Here is a 20,648-nt window from a genome sequence, read left to right as displayed (position 1 = left end):
GATAACATACTCAAGGGGAAACTATAGTCAGGACTAGCATGTCTTTCAGTTTGTTAGATTATGCAACCTTGTCTTATACAATTAAATGCCACTGTTGTTAAGAAATGAGCAAAATAAGTAAATAACTATGTACATTCAATAATTGAATTGAATTTAATTGAATTGAAATTGATAGCATAATTTCTTTTATTTTTGTCGAGATTTGATTTTGTTTGTAACAGTTTTGGACAAGTTCATCAGTTCATCGTTAATAAAAACTATGTGTTTTCACACTGGCTCCGCTAGTGATGGAAACAGGGTGCGATTGGACACCTGTTTCGTACAATTCACTTTCCAAACGAGTAGCCATTCACCTATGTTGAAAATAAAAGTAAAAACTGCACTCTCATAAATCATAGTTTTTTACACTCCTAGTAAAGCATGCGTGTGGTGTTACTCGCTACCCACACTGAAACCAGCTGGTTTCCAGCCTTTCAGTGCACGCTCCTCTAACGAATCGTCATCCATCGGCAGCATCGATGACATTGTATCGACGAAACGGGTGGTAAATCAGGTCACACCGTTGCTAGTCATTTTCATCGCCATTTGTCGAAGCACCCTCCAAGGTAAGGGGATGGGAGGCAAAGCGTTGAAGGGTGGACCAAAGATTTGCATACTGACGGGTGTCAGACCATTAAGGTGAACGCTCTGCGCAAACCGGTGAAGGTTGCAGCGAAATCTCCTGGTTTGGCTTTTCCTACGCAAAGGCGCAAATTTAGAGTCTTCTATGGCGTGATTTCGGAGTACTGGCAATTCGTGGGAAAGGATTCGAATTGCGATTTCAGGACCATTTTATCATTTGTACAAGCGGCACGAAACGTCATACGTGTATGGAAAATTTGAACATTGTTTTTGATGTTTTACACAGTTTTTTTCTAACTACTGCCACTTTCCATCTTTATTCCTCGGCCAAGCTCTCAGATTTATTTAAAATTTAAAACAAAACTGTTGTACGGTTGATTCCTTTCATGATTATATTTATATGACCCGGATTTTTATCATTGAGCTGGAAAGTGCGTTAAATAGTAGACTTCTTTGCGATGACATAATTATCACACCTGTTTAGGTATTCAACTATTTAGATAAACGTAGCAATGTCTTGAAAACGCAACAAGCCATTTCTAAACTTAATTCCAGTTAATCAAGACATAAACACTCCAATGTGTAATCAATTTGTTTCTCCAACGGAACCACCGTTGCTTTCACGTGTCATTTTGAACGTTGTACAGCATTATTTATTGTCACAAATTAATTGCTTTCCATCAACCAATTAGCTGCTAATGTTATTCATATAAATTTCCACATAAAATCTGATCCCTTTACATTCTGACACAAACACACACACACGCACCGATACGTTCGGTAAACATACGGTTCTGTCAGTGCGACGGGGTTGAAAGTAAACATTTGATTAACTCGTTCGGGCGCCTGTTAATCCGCACCGGTTTGCCCTTAACCCAAACGTGCGAACATGTCGCGTACACGTACTTAGTCGCTCTCAGTAGTTGGCTTAGGAACTCGACAAGCTAACGAGCAGATCGGCCCGAGACAGCAATTAACGGCCCTTTTGGAGCCCGAAGTGGAAGCTTGTGTGTTTCACTCGAGATGCATTAATTAGTACGTGCTTTAACGGTCGTCAGATTGATTCTTCGAGCCGCTTCATACACCCCATGCCTAGATGCTGCTCGAAGGATCCTCGTCCGACCGTAGCAAGGCGATCTGAAAAAGGCGATCAAACCAGGCGAACCGGTCCCGAAGGGTTCTGTCAGCACATGCTCGTTGGGCAGGGAGAGGGAAGGTCAGATTTTGGAGCCCAATGCTACTGCATAATTATCCAGTTAATCAAGCAACCCGTTGATATCGTCGTTCAGACCAGAAAACTGGTCCTTCTGTGCACATAAACATACATAATCGACTGGCCCAGGCTCGGACAGCCTACTGCTAGAGGTGGTTTCGAGAGATCGAGCCAATCAAACATCCATTGAAACTGACCTCCAATCGAAGCTGACCAGTGCCTGAAGGGATCACAAACGTAGCAAGTAAACAACCCCGGGGTCACCCTGTGCCGATTGTGGGGTGAGTCAACCTTGACCGAGAGCTACCGGCAAGAGAACCCTTTCGGTGGGAAAAGTAGTATTTCAAGTACCCAAACCGGTTCAAACTGCCGGATCGTTCATGTGCCGTCGATAACTGGAGAATAAAACGACCAGTAAATTGCATTGAAGCCCGCCAGGTGCAGGAGCTGGACAGTGAACACTCTCAAAACTCCGTAATGGCACTTCGACAAGTATTTTCAATTTCTCTCGAAAAGATAGGAGGACACTCGGCAAATACATTGTAAATGTATATGCCATTTCCGCAAGGACGAACGCTCATGTTTAGAAAGCGCTCACTTTCCCCCACAAGTGTTATGTTTTCATAAACTATGTTATTTGCAGCTTGTTTATCTTCGGTACAAAGTATTTTGGAGTGTTCTTAACATTAGAATACATTGCTTTGCATTCTTGGCAAAATGATTTTTAGTGCTCATATTGCCCGCTCTTTTCAAGACGGTATAACTTCTCTATTTTTGAAGATTTTTAGTATCTTTCGTCGTTTAGTTTTGTTTATATGTTCACCATCTTTCGTCGTTTTCGGTTTTTGATGTACTTCTTCGTATCGTTCCATTAGCTCGTTATAAAGCAAAAAACAAATCGATTTGAACGGAGTTTCAATTCTTTTAAACTTTTATTAATTAAAAAAAAATTATTACATTTATTTTTTAATTTTCATTTATATTTTGTTTAAAAACTGTGCACTTCTAGTATATTAAGCAAGTATATTAAACCAGCGAATACAAATAATTTCATATTTTTAAGATCTCAAATGACGCGACAAATTGATCTTGAAGTTGTTGATTTTTTAATTTTCCATCTGTTTTTTCCATCCTGTGTTTTGTTCTATTATTCCGTACGCGAGCGTTATGCGGGATGCATTGCTATGGAAATTGACGTTACTGATAAAAGTTCTAAAGAACTCAATTTCGCTCTTATTTAATTTACACCGAGCAGAATGATGGAGAGATGTATCAGAAAAACGAAACTCCAAAAGACAGTCATCATATAAACTAAAAATAAGCCGTTTCTGGATTCGAAAAATCTTTATAAACAGAGAAGTTATAGCGTCGTAAAAAGAGCAGACAAAACGACCACTACAAAGCATTAAAATTGCGTTGCGGTCAAAATGACTGTTTTTTGAATTCTAGTGTTAAGATAGTTCAAAGGAAATATAACTGATACGTTACATTTGCAAAACGTGTATCATTACCTGCTGCTGTAATTTAATACCATTTATTCGTACACGTGTCTTCTTTCATGTCGTTGCACTTCCCTTCATGTTTTTTTCCGAATCAAGTTTCTTCTAAACCAGCATAGCTTATCACTTCTCTTAATGAGTTGCAACTTACCAAATTATTTTACATCTCTGATCCATATGGGTGCAAATTAGTGCCCGATAGTGCCAAATGCATTTCCTTTCCATTTCGATTCTTTTGCGAACGCGCTTCATTTGCGTTTCATTGCATATGCTGGTGAAAAAATTGCCTCTTTCCGGAATTGCTGTAAAATAATGAATGGTTCCAATTTCATACCTTCCCCACGGGAGCCATTAGTCATTGGTAAAAGAGCGTGTCCGGAGACCCGTGGTCGTGGCGCCAGAAGCGAGCGATGAGGAAGGTCGAAGAGCTTTCCGCGGAAGGGCACGGTGGAAATGAGAAGGGGACTTTATCTTTTCGGTCAATATTAGCTTAGCTTTAATTATCATTCTGCCCGCAGATGCCACCGAACACGTTTGAATGTAGTCTTTTCGCACGGCAGCATAGAGTAGAACGGGAGAAGTTGGTTGGGGGACCCTGTTTTTATTGTTTTACAGTGCATTGAATTTTTACAAGCACAGCATAAATAAATGATAAGCAAACATCGTGTGTTGCGTAATAAAATACATGATTCAAGCCCAAATGCAGGTCGTGTCGCATTTGATCGGGAAGAAAGCTGTTGAGGTTCATAACGAGGTGACGACAAACGCAATGTAATTCAATATAACGGTGCCGAGCGAAATGATTGCGGGCTGACCGTGGGAGATATTGCAAAACTAGCTGTCAATCGAGCCGGTTTGTTTTGTACATGATACTTTTGCTCAATTTTGAAACTGCTATCCGATGCAAATGGTGAATCGCTGCAGCTAGCGAATGCGATTGATTACTTATTTGAATAGCGTCTTAGAGAAAACGGACAAACAAAAACTCGCTCAAAGATCCTTTCTGGCAAGCAGTGCGCGTGACAATTGCTGCTGGCCGTAAATTAGCATCAACCTTTCTCCACGCCGAGGGTTCCTTTTGGATGTCATTAGGAATCGTGAGCATTCCAAGCACGTCATGGTACACGGGGTGGCGTGGTACACAGAAGAACCGTGACGATTTTACTTTCGCAAAGATTTTTATTCGGCAATAGAAAGAGATACGTTAATGGAAACATCTGTGCGCCCGAAGCTTGGCAAGGGGCGGGCACGTGGCACGTTGATATTTTGCCATTGCGTCCCTAGGTGGACATCGTCGTCCGAATGTAGATTTTAGGGATCGGGGCCGGCCGGTACTGCTCCCCCGGGAGCCCTTTAGCATTGCCGGTCGTCCTAAATGTTAATTTCTTACCAATCCTCGGCCAACAGTAGGTTATACTTTAAGAGGCAAGTAGTACCCAGAAAGATGGTACAATTACAAATCTTATTTTGTATTAAAGTAATGCACTCGATAGTATTTAAATACAACCTTTATCTTCAATATTCCAAACGTAAATCGTGTCGGTGGAAGGTTGTATTGCACAACCCGAAAAAGTAACTCACATTTTTCCAATTCAATTTAAAATTTAATCAATGCCGCGTACCCGAATCGTGCCGTTTGGGTGGTAAATTCGGGCGGTGAAATAAAAATGTACAGCCCGGCGTTCATAACCAGGGCGCAAACGTGGACGAGGTAATCCTCGAGGGTGGCCACATGGCATGGTTGCCATGATCATAGTAAGGTTTATTGAAATTCGATTTCATTCATTCTGCCACAACTCGGTGGTTCGTGGTTGAAATAAACCAACTCGATAATAGATTTCACCATGCCGAGTGATGACAATGTGCACTGGGCAGATACTGAAGGACCTGTTGAATGCGATATGGGCAAAAGTGTGTTACTTTGCAGCGAAAGTGTGACTTGATTTTCGAAGAATAGTTTTTTTTGTCGATTCGACGCAATGCTGAATATTTTTAATTTTGAGAAGTGAATTTGCAACATTACAATGCTGCTTGAATATTAATTTCAGCATGTACTGTTCGTTCGTATCAATGATTTCTTGCTTAATAGGTTAAACCAATTTCAAAACGATGTACACCGTGTCTCATTTTAAACATTTTCGCTTTATTTTAATGTTTTTATTTCTTACATAACGTTCCGTTTAACGAAGTTAGCTTGAACACTGCTGTTCCAGTTTGTATAGAGCCATTTGCGATTCCATCAGGTTTTTCGTAATAAAAGAGGTTGTTTTCTTTATTTTATAACTTATTTTCAAATATTTTTGTAACCAATGAGTCCATGACTCCTATTTATACTTTGACATATTTTGTTTGGCATATCGTTTTTAATTGGGAATTCTTCATTTTTTACCCAAAGATTTCATTTTTTAATCGGATTTACATCTGGTAAGCGAGCTGGCCAACCCAACCCATCGACTTTACAGTATTAAACTAAACGCTCGTTTGTTTGCAGATATGGAATATGGAATTTTGTAGATGGTAGACGTTTGGATGTTTGGCCTTCGTTAAGATTTTTTGCTTTTGACATTTTAGACCACTTTATATTGGCAATTTCTTGAAAAACTTAACGGGTGGTGCTTGCCACAGCCATGCGAGTTTTCAAAGAAATTATGAATCACATGTTGCAATCGATCTAAACGGCGGATTTTATCCCGTGTTCCAATACTTTCTTCGTGGTATGCTTCTATTTAATTTTGTTCCTCTTCCGTAACAACTTTTCTCTTCGAATAATGGACATTCTTCTCAAAATTGAAATGGCACATGCGCTAAACCGTACTAGCACTATAGAAAGTGGACAGGGGAAACTTGATTTAAGTACTTGAAATAGGATTTCCGTAATCCTCTTTATCGACGAGAGCTAATTTGCTATCGATCCACTATCGAAATCTTGATCCCACCGAAGTTCTCTAGCACTAAAAGACGTGCACGACAAATATAAAAATGTCTATGTCAATGACTAAGCATTCAGTTATTTAGTGTCATGGTGTTTGAGTTGGTTGCATTGCATGGATTTTTGAAGCCATACGGTATATTGAAAATGAAATGCTTCCTTTAGACCATTTAAATTCTTTTGTGGTATTGTTTACTCTCATGGCAGTTTTATTACATTCATGGAGTTGTTGAATATATGAAGAAAATTTTAAGAATGACCATGTTTGATATTAAGTGCCTATAGCGTTTTAAAACTTAAAGTGAATCTGATGAAAACAAAGCATTCAAACAAAATAAGTTGTAACGTTGCTCATCAATTTCCGTGTTCATCCAGTACGAAAGTTTCCGAAACAGTTTTATTTGATTTGACTGTCGGGCTGTAACTCTTTCGGAACGATTTGTGATGTAACCCTTTCGTTCTGCACACCCGATACGCATTGTTGCATCCAGAAATAGAATGGCAGATAACCTGCCCTTGTCAAAGCTGATATTTTTTCTTTGCCCAACCTTTTGCCCAGTTTGCGCCAGTTTGATGCAGCGCGCGTCTGATATGATTGATGAGCTCAGCGAAGTCATAATGGGGCGTGTAATTTCGCAGACTGTCCATTCATGGTGTATCACAACGCTGGGTGATGATCGTTTTTACGCAAATACTCTCGGGCAAACGTCTTTGACTTTACGAGTGCATCTGTTATCTCATCCCGACGCTTCTGTCGCTCGCCTGGACTCAAATGGCTGCACTGACTAGTTCATATGTGTATGCAATGCTAGATATGCGCTTTCGTTGCGGTTTCGGTATCGATGACAATATTTGAGTGGCACATAATGAATGTTAAGAATCCATTGCATTCATTCAATGTGCCAACAGGAGAATTGAAATGGGCAGTCATTCATTCGAAATGTAAAGCTCAATTCTAAGGCTTAAAGGTTTAGCCATACAATTGCATTTTTTTTATCGATGTTTAACAGCATTTTCGTGGTTTGGACCAACTCAGTATCGATTAAAAGAACGAGTTACCAATCAACCAACCTATGAAACACTTGCTTATTCAGCGAAAAAGTTTTCCAATAAAATTCTTAAAATACTCACTTGCCTCTTTTGGAAACGAAAATTTATCGTATACCACAAACACGTTTTCGTCAGTTTTCCAAAAACAATAAATGAAGCCAACCAATGCTTGAAGTGGCGGTGTTACAGAATAAATTGGGTTTCGGCCTTTCGACAGAATCCCGCACGATGAAAGCACCCACTTCTTGTCCGTGCGAAGCGATAAACGGATTCGTGCCTGGTCACGTGAATTATGCAAAAGCAAAATCGTGCCGTTAACAACCGTCTTTTCCGGTGTAGGTTTGTTTCACGGCCGCAAGAGAATACGCAAACAATCAAATGTCGAGTAATAGTTTTTGTGCGTATTTTAAGTGACTCTTTGAGGATAACGATTTTCAAAGCCAACTAACTGATGCTGACGCTTTGCCACGGTCTCTTTCAACACACCGGTGGGGGAGGAAAATTGGTTGGATGGGAATATACAAATAGAAAAACATTGGGCGCGGTTCTCCTGATGATAAATGGTGTAGTAAAACAAACACCACCAGTGTTAGCACTAGCCCTGGCGCACAGGCGGAGGGTTTTTGAGAGACGTGCCACGTGGGGCCACCATCAATCATTTTCCACCTGCCCACAACAAAACGCCGATCACGTCGATACATTGTTCTGCAGCGCCGTTCTGGTCATGCCGACCGGTCGAGATTACGCCCGGCGCCCATGGATGTGGGCCGATGTTCAGTGGTTTGCTTGCAGGGGCCCCATGAAAGCACATGACCACCAACTGTAGGCATCGAGTGATCAGGACAGCAAATTCGCTTGCCGCTACAGGAATCACTCGGAGAGTAACAAACAAACCATCATGCGTATTGCAGTTTGCACTAGTTTGAGCTGATCACTCACCGGAAAGGTTGTTCGTGCCATCGTGCCATTCGGATTGGACGCTGGACAACGACAGGTAGACCAAAGGGTGGCTTTGATATAATTAGAACAGATATTACCGAATACATGACGTACCATATCGCTCACGCAGTGTTCTGATGTGAACCGACTGGGGAAAGAACATCATGGTGGTGAAGTGTGACGAAGAAGGTTCGTCGTTGGCAGTTGACGCCACCCCGGACACATGACCGATAATGGATGATCGGTGTTCGCCGTTCGCCATCTCGTCCGGAGCTAATAACCGCCAATAAAAGGTCGAAGGTTGTCATGTGGGTATCGTTGTGGCATTTGGCCACATGGGTCTAAATGAAACTTTCGGCGTGTGTTTTCGCCGAAGAAGATACAATTAAGCTTGCTGACGAGTTGGAGAAGAAACTCCGGACATCGGTACGGTCGAGACTGGCAAACAATATCGTGCTATAAATCGACGAATCGTAAATTTCTTGCCTGGCGTCGAACAGATCAAGCTAATGGTTACAAAATGGGCTGGTCCCATTTTCCACATGCACGATCGTGGGTCAGTCTTATCGTCTGTACCATAGTCGTCAAACATGGGCAGTAAATAACAAATATCGCACTGTTGACATTTACGTCCTCCGTGTTTGTCAATTATAGTGGAACAGACATCTTCGTTACACTGTTCTTAGAATGTGGGCACATTAATCATTCGGCATAGAGTTTTCCATTGGTATCAATCTAAGACAGCGGTCGGCGCACGATTTCCAAAAAGGGCCAGATGATTAAAGAGAAACCGGAAGCACGGGCCGGATACCTTAAACGGTGATTTGTGGTTTAAACCCTTTTGAATCGACTTTCTAAATAGTAAAATTATATTAAAATTGATTTTTATGTAAATTTGGAATTTTATCGTTGATTTTTTTAAATAATGATCATGCTTATTTATCGAATTTTGATCAAAATATATTTTTTTGGTTTGTTGTACTGCCCATTGCTTTTTAAAATTGTACTTGAAATTATTCCAGTGCCCAAATTATTTTAAAATATCTTAGTTTTACTGACGCACTACTCTCTGAGTATGTAAAATAACTCAACTATGATAAGTTTTTAAAATTGCGAGACTTTAGCTCACAATGGGAATGAAAATTGTATTCCTCGAATGTAACTATTTTAAATGCAAAGCAAACGAGTTGTAGTCGTCGGATTTTGGACGAGACTCTAGACCAGTGATGTCAAACTCGTTTCACCTCGCGGGCCGCATTTCCTTCCAAAAAAGGTTCGCGGGCCGCATTTCCTCCCAAAATAGGTGCGCGGGCCAAACCATATAATAGATTGGATTGATGAAAATATGTTCTTATCAGTGTGGTTTGATCCAAACATTCAACCTTATTCAACACCTTCAAATTTTTTAAATATTATATTCCTTTTTATAAAATTTACAACTTTCAGTAAAAGATAAGGTTGCTTTACAGCTAATTTATTGCTCCACATCTGTTATTTTATTTAAAATGCTCTTATAGTTCATGACGTTTGTTTTGTATTTATTATAACACTTTTTATTCGCTTGTCTCGAAAATCTATGTGAATTTTTTGCTCTTGTCAACCGCAATATATCGGCGTGATATGGATCAAAGTTGTATACCACTTTCTTAAAGAAATTGTTTAAATTGAAGTTCATTCAGTTCTTTTGCAATTCATTCAATTCACCAAAAAACATTTGGCTATTCAAACAGAAGCTAATACTCAAAGATCCAAACATTCGACGTATTGCTTCAAAGGGGCCGCGGGCCGGATCCGATGTTCTTGCGGGCCGGATGTGGCCCGCGGGCCGTATGTTTGACATCCCTGCTCTAGACGCTAGAAAATTTTTAAATGTTCAATAATACAAATACGATAGAAAAAGTCTAACAAAAAGTATAAGAGAAAGTCACCTGGGATTGAGCAACTCTTTCAACAATTTTAATCTTCATTTTGGAAAAAAAAACTTGAGACGGGTTTTTTTGTATGTAGTACTGAAATGTTACTACGGGCCGGATAAAATTAGTTGGCGGGCCGAATTTGACCCGCAGGCCGAACTTTGCCGACCCCTGATCAAAGATGCTTAATGTCTATTAATAGTGTATGATCTTTTTTCTACTGCTTTTTCACATTTGTAACAAATTTTTTATTAATTCTAATGCTAATAATTGTATGTTTTGTGGTTTATGTTTTTACGTTGATATTGTCTATATCTTATATTATTATTATTATTACAATAAATACGCAGCTAAAGGCACCAATAAAAAGAAACGATTGTTATGTTAAACCGCATTATATAAGACCAAAGTTAGTGGGAGTTTTTGGCAGCTTCAAATTTGGCATACGTTTTCCCTTTCTTTTCTAATCCCCAATCACCTTTTTTCCTCATTTATTCACAGAGCCTCCGAAAGCCGAGTGTGGATACTCCTCAGGGAAAGCAGGCGAAAACTCATCAATTTCTCGCAACCGTAACCGTCGGTGGTTGGTTTTTGCTGTTCGACGTTTCCTTTCGTGTTCCTTTCCGGCCTAAAGCTGGCCCGCTTGTAACGCTAAGCCCAGCCGAGACCCGACCCCGATCGCACCACAATGACCGACCCGAAGGGTGGTACCGACGTCGAAATGAGCGCCCTGCCACGCAATCAGTCAGCGAACCGCTTCCAGGTTAACCTTGTCAATCACGACAACGGTGGCCCGGCGGCGAACGGCAACGGCACGGCCACCGAACCGGCCGCCGAGGACGACGTCTTCCCGGAGGAGATGGTCAAGCGGCGCACGTCCCGGCTGCAGTCTCTCCGCAGCAGTTTCCGCGCCGACCGGGACCGCGACCGGGACCCGGAGCAACCACGGCAGCGGAAGCACTCGACCCGCTTCAACGTCGAGGGCGGCGAGTCGGACTCGAACGACGACGAGGAGGATAATCTGATCGATGAGAACCGCTACGCGCGCAGTTTCCGGTTAGTAGTTCCAGGCCGACCTTTTTCTCTTTATCTTGCACCACTTTCACTTTTGTTGGTTTCATTTTCTTCTACCCCGGACCGAACCGTTAGCAGCTCCTTCGTAACGCATAATTCGGTCAATGGCAAGTCCCATCCTTCCGCCGCATAAGGGTGTGAACAACCCATACGAGCGGAGCTTTAATCAATTTCGAAAACAGCCAAAAAGCCTCCATGCCTGGGTCGCTCTTTTGTGGAACACACACGCACTTGCTAGAAACGATATCTTTATCTTTCGTGTGAGTATTTTATTCGAGCAAACGTGGACCCAAACACGGCTCGATGACGCATGAGTTGCGTGCCGAATTAGGATACTTCGCTAACCTTGAATGGCTTCTGCAGAATTTCGCAAGCTGTGCCTGTCTGAGCAGCTGCTCGAGCGTGTCCCTTCGAGAAGTCCTGGCCCGGGAATTGATTAAGTTCCTTGAACATAGTAAACCCAATTGCTTTCCAAGTAGAAACCTTGCCAAGCGTCTCGTGTTCACATGGTGCATGTGTCGTTTGATCTGTTAACTCATAAATTCTTGCTGCGTACATCAGAAAACCTTCAATTGGCACGCAAAACAGCGGTACTATGGATGCTCAGGTATTAATTCATCAGTAAATTAATCAAACCTAACGTAAAAAGAAGTGTATTTTTCATGGTATTGGGTTTAACATTGATACCAAAAGAAACGAGAAATGTTGTTCAATTATTTCGAGGCAGTTAGCTAGAAAAAGCTATTACCATTCATGTGTTTTAGTTAACGGTTCACTCGAAAAACATATTTTTTATTTCCAGACACTTCACGAGAGAGGCTCTGCCGCGTATGGACAATTACCGGAATATTCTATCATTCCAAGGCAATCAGAGACCCACACTCGACGAGCTGCATGATGCTTCCATCACTAATAAGGTACGGGGCCTAACCATTTAAACTATCCAATTTTGAGGTATCTGATGAATTGGCTACGCGACAGAGTGTTTTGAAAGGATTGCACTTGTTTATTGATATGTAAAAATTGATTTGATTGAATTGTGTGGACTGCAAGCACAATAAGTACCTATAGATGAACAATTTCGTTAAATTTTCATTCAAAATCATGTGGTGAAAACAAAAAAGGAAAAACTTTTACATTTTTCTAACATTTTATTTTTCGTGGAATACAAAACAAAAACGTAACGATTTGATGATAAAATGTGGGAATAAATCAGTCACTTGTAAGAAATTGGAGAACAAAAAGAATTTAAAATCAATGTTAAAATGTTCGTTAAAAGGGATCGGTAATTTTCGCCACAACATTTTCTATCGAACGATGGATGAGAACAACACACAAATCACATTCCGCGGTACTCTGTTACGCCGGTCGATGTCAAAGAGCAGTAGCGTACCGTAATAGGTTTGATTAATTTATTTTATCTGAACCCTCGGTCGCGTCCTCTAGTTAATTGGTCAAATGGATTCGTTTATTGCTATTTTTCCGTCGTCACCCTGGGCCGCGGGGTGGCCGTTGTTGTAATGTGGTTTTTCGCGCATCGTACCAACCCCATGGTGCACGGCAGAGGTTAATTAATACCGACAGCCATGTGGGAGTGGTGCCCAATTAATACCAATAAACGGGTGCATGTGAGGTTGGGAACATCAATGTTGAGTTTGGTTTGAAAACGAACAGCAAATGAACTTTTTGTAGGAATGTCATCCAACGTATATTTCCGATTCATCAACCACCATCGCCTTTAATAGTGTTATACTAAAATTTAGTGAAAAATTTACTTTCATCATCTGCTTACTTTGTTGTTCGATGGGTTTAATGAACAATTTTATGAAATTGTCGAACCTCACATATCCCTACAGCAACGGGAAACATAGAGAAGGTATAAGAAGACACGTCTGTTAGTAAATACTCCACCGCCGCAGTAACACGAAAGGAAGGTGTCGAAATGAGAAATTTAATTTCGTTCGTTTAAGCTTCCTTCATGTTTTAATTGAACTTATTCTGCCACTAGGGTTTCGAAGAAAATTGAACCCTGGGAAATACGTCTCTTCTTATACGTCCCTGGGAGATACATGCTGCGAAATGGGGGATTGAGGATTGAATCGATGGTTTGGCATTTTTCGTGCGAGAAATTACATCGCATACAGGTAGCGAACCACACATCGACATAATCTGGCGTGAAACTAATGCACTGCCGGTTTAGGAATCTGGAATGCTGCTAATGAATCCGGTTCTTAATAGATGTTCTGAAGTGCTACAGCATATACTATGTTTTGAATAAGGCATTTAAGAAGCATGTAGCTTCCCGAAATATTCTCTCACAATGTTGCCTGATTTTTGGGTATTTGGTTTTGTACTGAAACGATGTTTTAACTTTCTATCTTTTTAACATTGTAATTATTGATTTTCTTTCAGAACTGAAATTTTACTTTAACTTTTGATACGTTTGAAATCCAATGGTATTGTTCGCAGTTTGATCGTGGTTTTTTTAATTTTATTTTCTCATTTATTGAATCAATAACAAGTAGCAGCAGCCAGCAAAATAAACAATTCGTTAAATGCGTCCCCACTTTATTGCAACTTGTAATTTAACGCCTGAAGGTAGTCCACAGTCGACGCACTTATTGCACTTGGTAATGCCTTTAACAAAGTTAAAATTCATCGCTCCAGATAAGATGACTTTGTCAATCTAGATTCGCTAATTATAGATGTTTTATGGATTAATCGATTCCAACAATTCACTGTCTTCTAGGAAACGATGCGCCGCGGAACTGTGCACGAACCGGTAGAGTTGGATGGTACTTTTAAGTTCGGATGGATCAAGGGTGTCCTGATGCGCTGCCTGCTGAACATCTGGGGCGTGATGTTGTTCCTGCGTCTCAGCTGGGTAGTAGGACAGGCCGGCATCGTGCAAGGTGTCGTGCTGATCCTAATGACGACCGTGGTGACCTCGATCACGGCACTCTCCATGTCCGCCATCAGTACGAACGGGGTGATAAAGGGCGGAGGGACGTACTACATGATATCCCGGTCACTTGGGCCAGAGTTTGGTGGGTCGATTGGGCTTATCTTCTCCCTTGCAAACGCCGTAGCCTGTGCAATGTATGTGGTTGGATTTTGCGAGTCTATGATTGACCTGCTGGCCACGTTTGACCTTTCGATCGTGGACGGGGCCGTCAATGACGTGCGTATCATCGGGTGCATCACGATCGTGATACTACTGTGTATCGTGGTCGTCGGCATGGAGTGGGAGGCGAAGGCCCAGATCGTCCTGCTCATCATCCTGCTGGTGGCCATCGTGGATTTCTTTGTCGGCTCGTTCTGGGGACCCAAGTCCGAGCTGGACGTCGCTCGGGGTTTCGTCGGATACAACGCGACGTTGCTGGTGGAAAATCTGAAGCCTGATTACCGGATGGCCAAGGGTACCCAGCACGACTTCTTCTCCGTGTTTTCGATCTTCTTCCCGGCGGCGACGGGTATTCTTGCGGGGGCGAACATCAGTGGCGATCTGAAGGATCCGTCGTCTTCCATCCCGAAGGGAACGATCTTGGCCATTGGGCTCACTACGTTCTCCTACGTCGCAATGGCTGTTATCGCTGGTGCTACGGTCTTGCGTGATGCCACTGGCAACGTTACGGACATCGTCAACGGAACGTGGGACTTTTCGGACTGTCTGTCGCAGAGCTGTCAGTACGGCCTGCACAACTCCTTCCAGGTGATGGAACTGGTCTCCCTGTTCGGGCCACTGATCTATGCCGGTTGCTTTGCGGCTACCCTCTCGTCGGCTCTTGCTAGTTTGGTGTCGGCTCCGAAAGTCTTCCAGGCGCTCTGCAAGGACAAGCTGTACCCGAAGATCAGCTGGTTTGGCAAAGGGTTCGGCAAGAATAATGAACCCGTACGAGGATACATCCTTACGTTCATCATTTCTGTAGCGGTCATTCTGGTCGGCGATCTGAACATGATTGCTCCACTCATCTCCAACTTTTTCCTAGCGGCCTACTGCCTGGTGAACTTCAGTACATTCCACGCCAGTTTGGCGAAACCGGTCGGTTGGAGGCCAACGTTCAAGGTGAGAAAGTTTGCCACTTAAGCCCAGTGGCTGTATACTGACACTTTGGCTTGTCGCTTTTTTCTTCAGTATTACAACATGTGGCTAAGTCTTCTCGGTGCTGTTTTCTGTATTGCCGTAATGTTCCTGATATCGTGGCCGACAGCGTTGTTGACGTTTGCCGCCGTGCTCTCGCTGTACCTGATCGTGGCCTATCGCAAGCCGGACGTCAACTGGGGCTCGACAACGCAGGCACAAACGTACAAGAACGCACTGATGTCCGTTCAGCAACTGAACAACGTGGAGGAGCATGTCAAAAACTATCGCCCCCAGATACTGGTGCTAGGTGGACATCCGAGCGCGCGACCATTGCTGGTGAACTTTGCGTACCTGTTGACGAAAAAGCTTTCGCTGCTGGTTTGCGGCCACGTGACGAAAACGCACGTATCCCAAAAGTATCGCAACCACCTCCAGAAGAAGGCCGCCGAGTGGTTCCGTCGACATAAGGTTAAGGGCTTCTACTCGCTCGTTGACGACAATGACTTCGAAACGGGTGCTCGCGCGATCATGCAGGCCTCCGGTATCGGCAAGCTGCGCCCGAACGTGCTCCTAATGGGCTACAAGGCAGACTGGGATCGTTGTGACCCGGTCGAGCTGGAGCAGTACTTCAACGTCGTCCACAAGGCGCTCGACATGTACTTATCGGTGGCAATACTGCGCGTTAGCAAGGGCTTCGACTATTCGCAGGTGCTCGGCGAGGATACGGTCAAGTTCATCTCGGAGTACCCGCGTACGTTGGTGGCCAACGACAGTACCAACGACCTGCTGGGACACAACAAAGTAAGCTCTCTACACGGCAGCTGCGATTCACTCAGTCGCAACGTCTCGCAAGGTAAGACGCCGGCTGGCAACATCCGTCTCCATCGCCGTAACGTACTCACCGGTTGCAAATATTTTACCCGCTTTTCCTTCTCCGCATGTCTTGCACAAAACTTATGATACACCAAACCCTTACACCATCTTGCCTGAATCTAACAACAAATGTGCACCTTCGGAACGCTTGTGACACCACACCTGATCGTGCATCAATCGTTGTCACCGTCGATCATATCGTTGTTGATGATGATAATGATGATGGCGTTGGCTGCAACTGACGATGGAATGATGATGGAATGTGGAATGAAACCTATGAACATGGAACACTCGCGAACGGAACGCTCACTTACATCGCCAACCGCACGAAAGAACAAACCGATGTGAATGAAAAGAATGCGAAGAACCTGAAGGGTAAGTTGCAGATAATTTTCATACACCCCTTACATAGTTAGTTAGTTTACAGTATTTTAGGACTAATACGCATGTAGAGATAAGCTTATCTTTTAGGTAAAAAAATCCGTGGTTTTCCGTGCACAGAAAAGTTATGCCAGTTTACGTGAATGATCCTTAGTGTTTTATTTCTTGTTAATTCTTGCTGATATCAAAATTATGTAAGAACAATCAAGCAATTGAAAGGAACTAGCGGAGTTGACTATAATCCTTATTCTTGTTATTAAATTTAATTTTTATTTTATTATTTATTTAAAATTAAAATTTTTAAATTTAACTAGTACTGTTTGTGAATCGTTTTTGGCATCTCATTTTACACTCCACTAATAGGAAGACGATGTATATTTTTTATACAAAAGATAACAGTTTCCATTTTTTTATATCCTTCAATAAGCAATTTAAAAATTATTCCACACATATTCAATACACACTTTATTTCTCATTGTAGTACGAAAAGAATAAGTCTCATATCCATTTTAATCCTTTTTGGCTAGATTGACCTCCAAACGCTTATTATTTACATTGTCTCATAACCTTCGAATGAAAGCTTCCCGGGTCGAATGAAACGTTTTTTCCTGTACACAATCAATCAAGAAGGTCTTCATTAAATTGTCACGTGCCGAAAGAGAACCGTTTCTAATTATTTCGTGGACTACTTCCTCCCTTTCCATTCCATTGTAGCGAGCAGCACCAGTGACCTAAGCAAAACCGTCTCCGTAGCACCGGATCCGATCGACATCAGCGCAAAGCTCATCACGGTACGTTTGTTTTGAGATCCCGTCGCCCAGACATTAACGATACGCATTGCCATTTTCCACACCCGCAATTCCCATCTGGTCCCGTTCGCCCTTCCAGGAAAACAGTCAACGCTCGCTGAAGCGCGGGGATCCGTCACTGTTGTACCGTGGGCCGGGCGGTGCCGAGCTCCCGAAAGAGGTGCTGGACGAACTGACGCAGTTCACCTCGAAGAAGAAAACGGGCATCATCGACGTGTACTGGCTGTACGATGACGGTGGCCTGACGCTGCTGCTGCCGTACATCATCAGCACGCGACGCAACTGGAGCTCCTGCAAGTTGCGAGTGTTCGCCCTTGCCAACCGCAAGACGGAACTGGAGTTCGAGCAGCGCAACATGGCGAGCCTGCTGGCAAAGTTCCGCATCGACTACTCCGACCTTCAGCTTCTGCCGGACGTCACGAAGAAACCTAATCAGGCAATGACCGACTTTTTCAAGGGGCTCATCAAAGAGTTCACCGCTAGGGATCAGGAGAATGCAGACGGAAGCACTGGTGAGTTTAAAGTCCAGCATCAACATTAGGAGAACGGTGGGGATTGTGAGTTTCAGAGAAAAAGTAGATTACTCTCATTATTACAATTACAATAATCGTGTAACGATGCAATTATTTTTCATCCAGCAACATTTTGTAAAATATTAACAATGCGGAACGGAAGCAGCTTGTATAGTATTGTAGACAAATATGTTAGAAATGAAAGAGACAAAAGATTACCATACCAGCAACAAATGAAACGCAGAGGAAAAATACCAGCAGTCCAAAGCAACATGAAGGTCAAAGGTTCTATTTCTTATGGTAGACCGTTTATTTATCATGTTTATGTAGTTGTCTGTCCATTATTGGCTGCAGGAGTAAAAGGTCACATTGGGATCACTGAAGCCTCAACGGCTTTCAAATGCTTGATGTAGTAATATTGCTTGAGAGTGCTAGAAAGTAATCATCAAACGAGATAGATGATATTTTTCAATACATGGCATGTGACCTATGTTGGATAGCTGGATGAAAAAGTGCTCTTTATATGTTATTCCTCAATGTTTTCGTAGACGTAAACGAACCGCTCATTTCTAGCGGTAAATCTCTTTTAATTGCCTCTACATTTCGTTATCCTGTCAGCATTATGCAAATAATGAACTTAATACCCGAGAGAATAAATGTCATGTACACATTTGCCCGCGTTTCAATGTCAATGGCTCTGGTAAATAAATTTCTGATTTCGTGCTCTTTCCCATTGCAGCCGCGGCGTCGTGCATCTCGAAGGCGGAGCTGCTGGCCGTGCAGGACAAGACGAACCGGCATCTGAATCTGCGCGAGAACTTGCTGCAACATTCCAGCAAATCGGACCTGGTTGTGATGACGCTACCGATGCCCCGGAAGGGTGTCGTGTCGGCTCCACTGTATATGGCCTGGCTTGAGGCTCTCAGTCGAGATCTGCCACCATTCCTGTTCGTCCGAGGCAACCAGACGTCCGTGCTGACGTTCTACTCCTAGATCACGACCCGTCCTCTTGGGAGAGGGTATGAGCATACGGTCCTTCCCGCCGGTATGCACTCTCAACCGAGGAATCAGGGGGCGTCATGTTTTGCATTTGAGTTGGCATTTCTCTTATTGTTTGTTAATTTTGTTTAGTTTAATTTGTTCATGATTCACCGACCAGCTCAGACCCGTTTTCGCCCATGTGGGTCCCATTGGGACAACCTACCCCTCCTTTCGAGTTTATTTATTGCTAAAGAACATTCGCTGGTGTAAGATTCCGTGTAGTAGAAACTGCTGCTCCGAAAGCATATTACATTTCCCAACACCACTTCCACCAGATGCGCAGATACGAATACTATCTTTACCGAAGAAAAATTTTAAAACTCTTGGCAGCCAGTTGTTTGCCAACAAGTATTTCTCTAGCTACAGATTATATCGTTCTATCATGCACTTTATTCATTTCTCTTGTCCGTTTGCCTTGTCATCGGGAAGTTCGCTTTTATCTACACTTCGCTGCTTACAAACAGTCATACCTCTCGAGACCAGAACATGCACCCGAGAGGAAGTCGGGTTTAAATCAACTGAATTTGATTCGCGTTTGTTACCGCAAGGAAACGGACACGCAAAACAACAGCAACCTCCATCGAGCTGGCCACAATTTTTCCGTACATCCGGTCAGCCTTCCGGGTGCCAGTAGAGGTCGTGTCTGTACTGTGCAGGGCATCGGAAAATCCAGTCCAGACTATTTTTATTTTATTTTTCAAACTCCTGTTGCACCGCCGGAAATAGCATGCCGAAATGCATCTTTTATTGCATTTTACAGCACATTCGGTGGAACGGCAAAAATGACCGGACCAATTGAGGCACACAGACATTCCCAGTTGTCACTGGCAGACGTACGGACCTTGGTCCTTACGGTCGGTCAAAAGCTTGCTAGACCGTATGGTTTTACATTCCGCTCTGCCCTGGACCGCCTTCTCGCTGGGGTCCCCTGTTCGACCCGACCATGGACATCGTAAAAGTGGCAGATAGAAAATGTAGGTATTAGTTGCATGGTACAGTTTTCAACGTGGATTCGTTGGGACCAGTCCTATCCGCGAACCCTGCGCCCCATTTGAGCTCCCTCCGCTCGGCGTGGGCAGTTTCGAGTGTTTCTTATTTAAAGTATTATTTCATCCGCGGATGTAGCATTAGCCTCTTAGAGGGTGATTAAGGTAAATTAAGTAAACCGTTACAGGGTGCCTTCGGGAATAGAGTAATCTTGTGTAAATGAAACGGAAAAGTGCGAAAAGATATTTAAAATGATTTAAAAAAAAAAACAAAAATCAATTTACTCTACAACCAGATTTTAATGATTAAGCAAACTGATAGAAATTCATAAAATGGCTTTGTTACAGAATGATATAAACAGCATCGAGTTCTGGCTTTCTTTGGTTTATATTTATGTTTAAAAAAAAAAAACAAATAAATACAAATCAGATTTGTGAAGTTTTGACATTTCGTATATTTCTTTAAAACCCACTTAACTGTGGGCTCTCATCTGCAATTCGTAAATTTCTGTAAATAAAATGAAGCTCAAATGGAATACATAAATTATACATAACTTGTGAGTGCAGATACAAACGATCGAAATTAAAAAAAGAGCTCACTACTGCACACATTCCAATTGCAGCGCTTTGTATTCGAATCTATTTTCACCAAATAATTCAGCGTCTAAAACGGATGGATCAAAGTTGGTGCGAATCATTCCCCGGCACAACGAAAACCTTTTTT

The 20,648-nt window shown here is 42.6% G+C and overlaps 1 protein-coding gene across 1 annotated transcript; it reads left to right on the top strand.

Moving 5' to 3' along the window:
• Positions 1 to 10,852: 10,852 nt before the first annotated feature.
• LOC131272711 (bumetanide-sensitive sodium-(potassium)-chloride cotransporter) lies at positions 10,853 to 18,890 on the top strand. Its single transcript, XM_058274543.1, has 8 exons — positions 10,853 to 11,220; positions 12,041 to 12,155; positions 13,988 to 15,304; positions 15,374 to 16,175; positions 16,529 to 16,570; positions 17,291 to 17,367; positions 17,465 to 17,897; positions 18,637 to 18,890. The coding sequence occupies exons 1-8, from the start codon at positions 10,853 to 10,855 to the stop codon at positions 18,888 to 18,890; spliced, it is 3,408 nt and encodes a 1,135-aa protein (XP_058130526.1).
• Positions 18,891 to 20,648: the final 1,758 nt, after the last annotated feature.

This window comes from Anopheles coustani, chromosome 3 (genome assembly GCF_943734705.1).
Source record: "Anopheles coustani chromosome 3, idAnoCousDA_361_x.2, whole genome shotgun sequence".
Classification (NCBI taxonomy): domain Eukaryota; kingdom Metazoa; phylum Arthropoda; class Insecta; order Diptera; family Culicidae; genus Anopheles; species Anopheles coustani.
The sequence above is the reverse complement of the archived record's forward strand: the minus strand, read 5'-3'. Positions and strand labels throughout refer to the sequence as shown.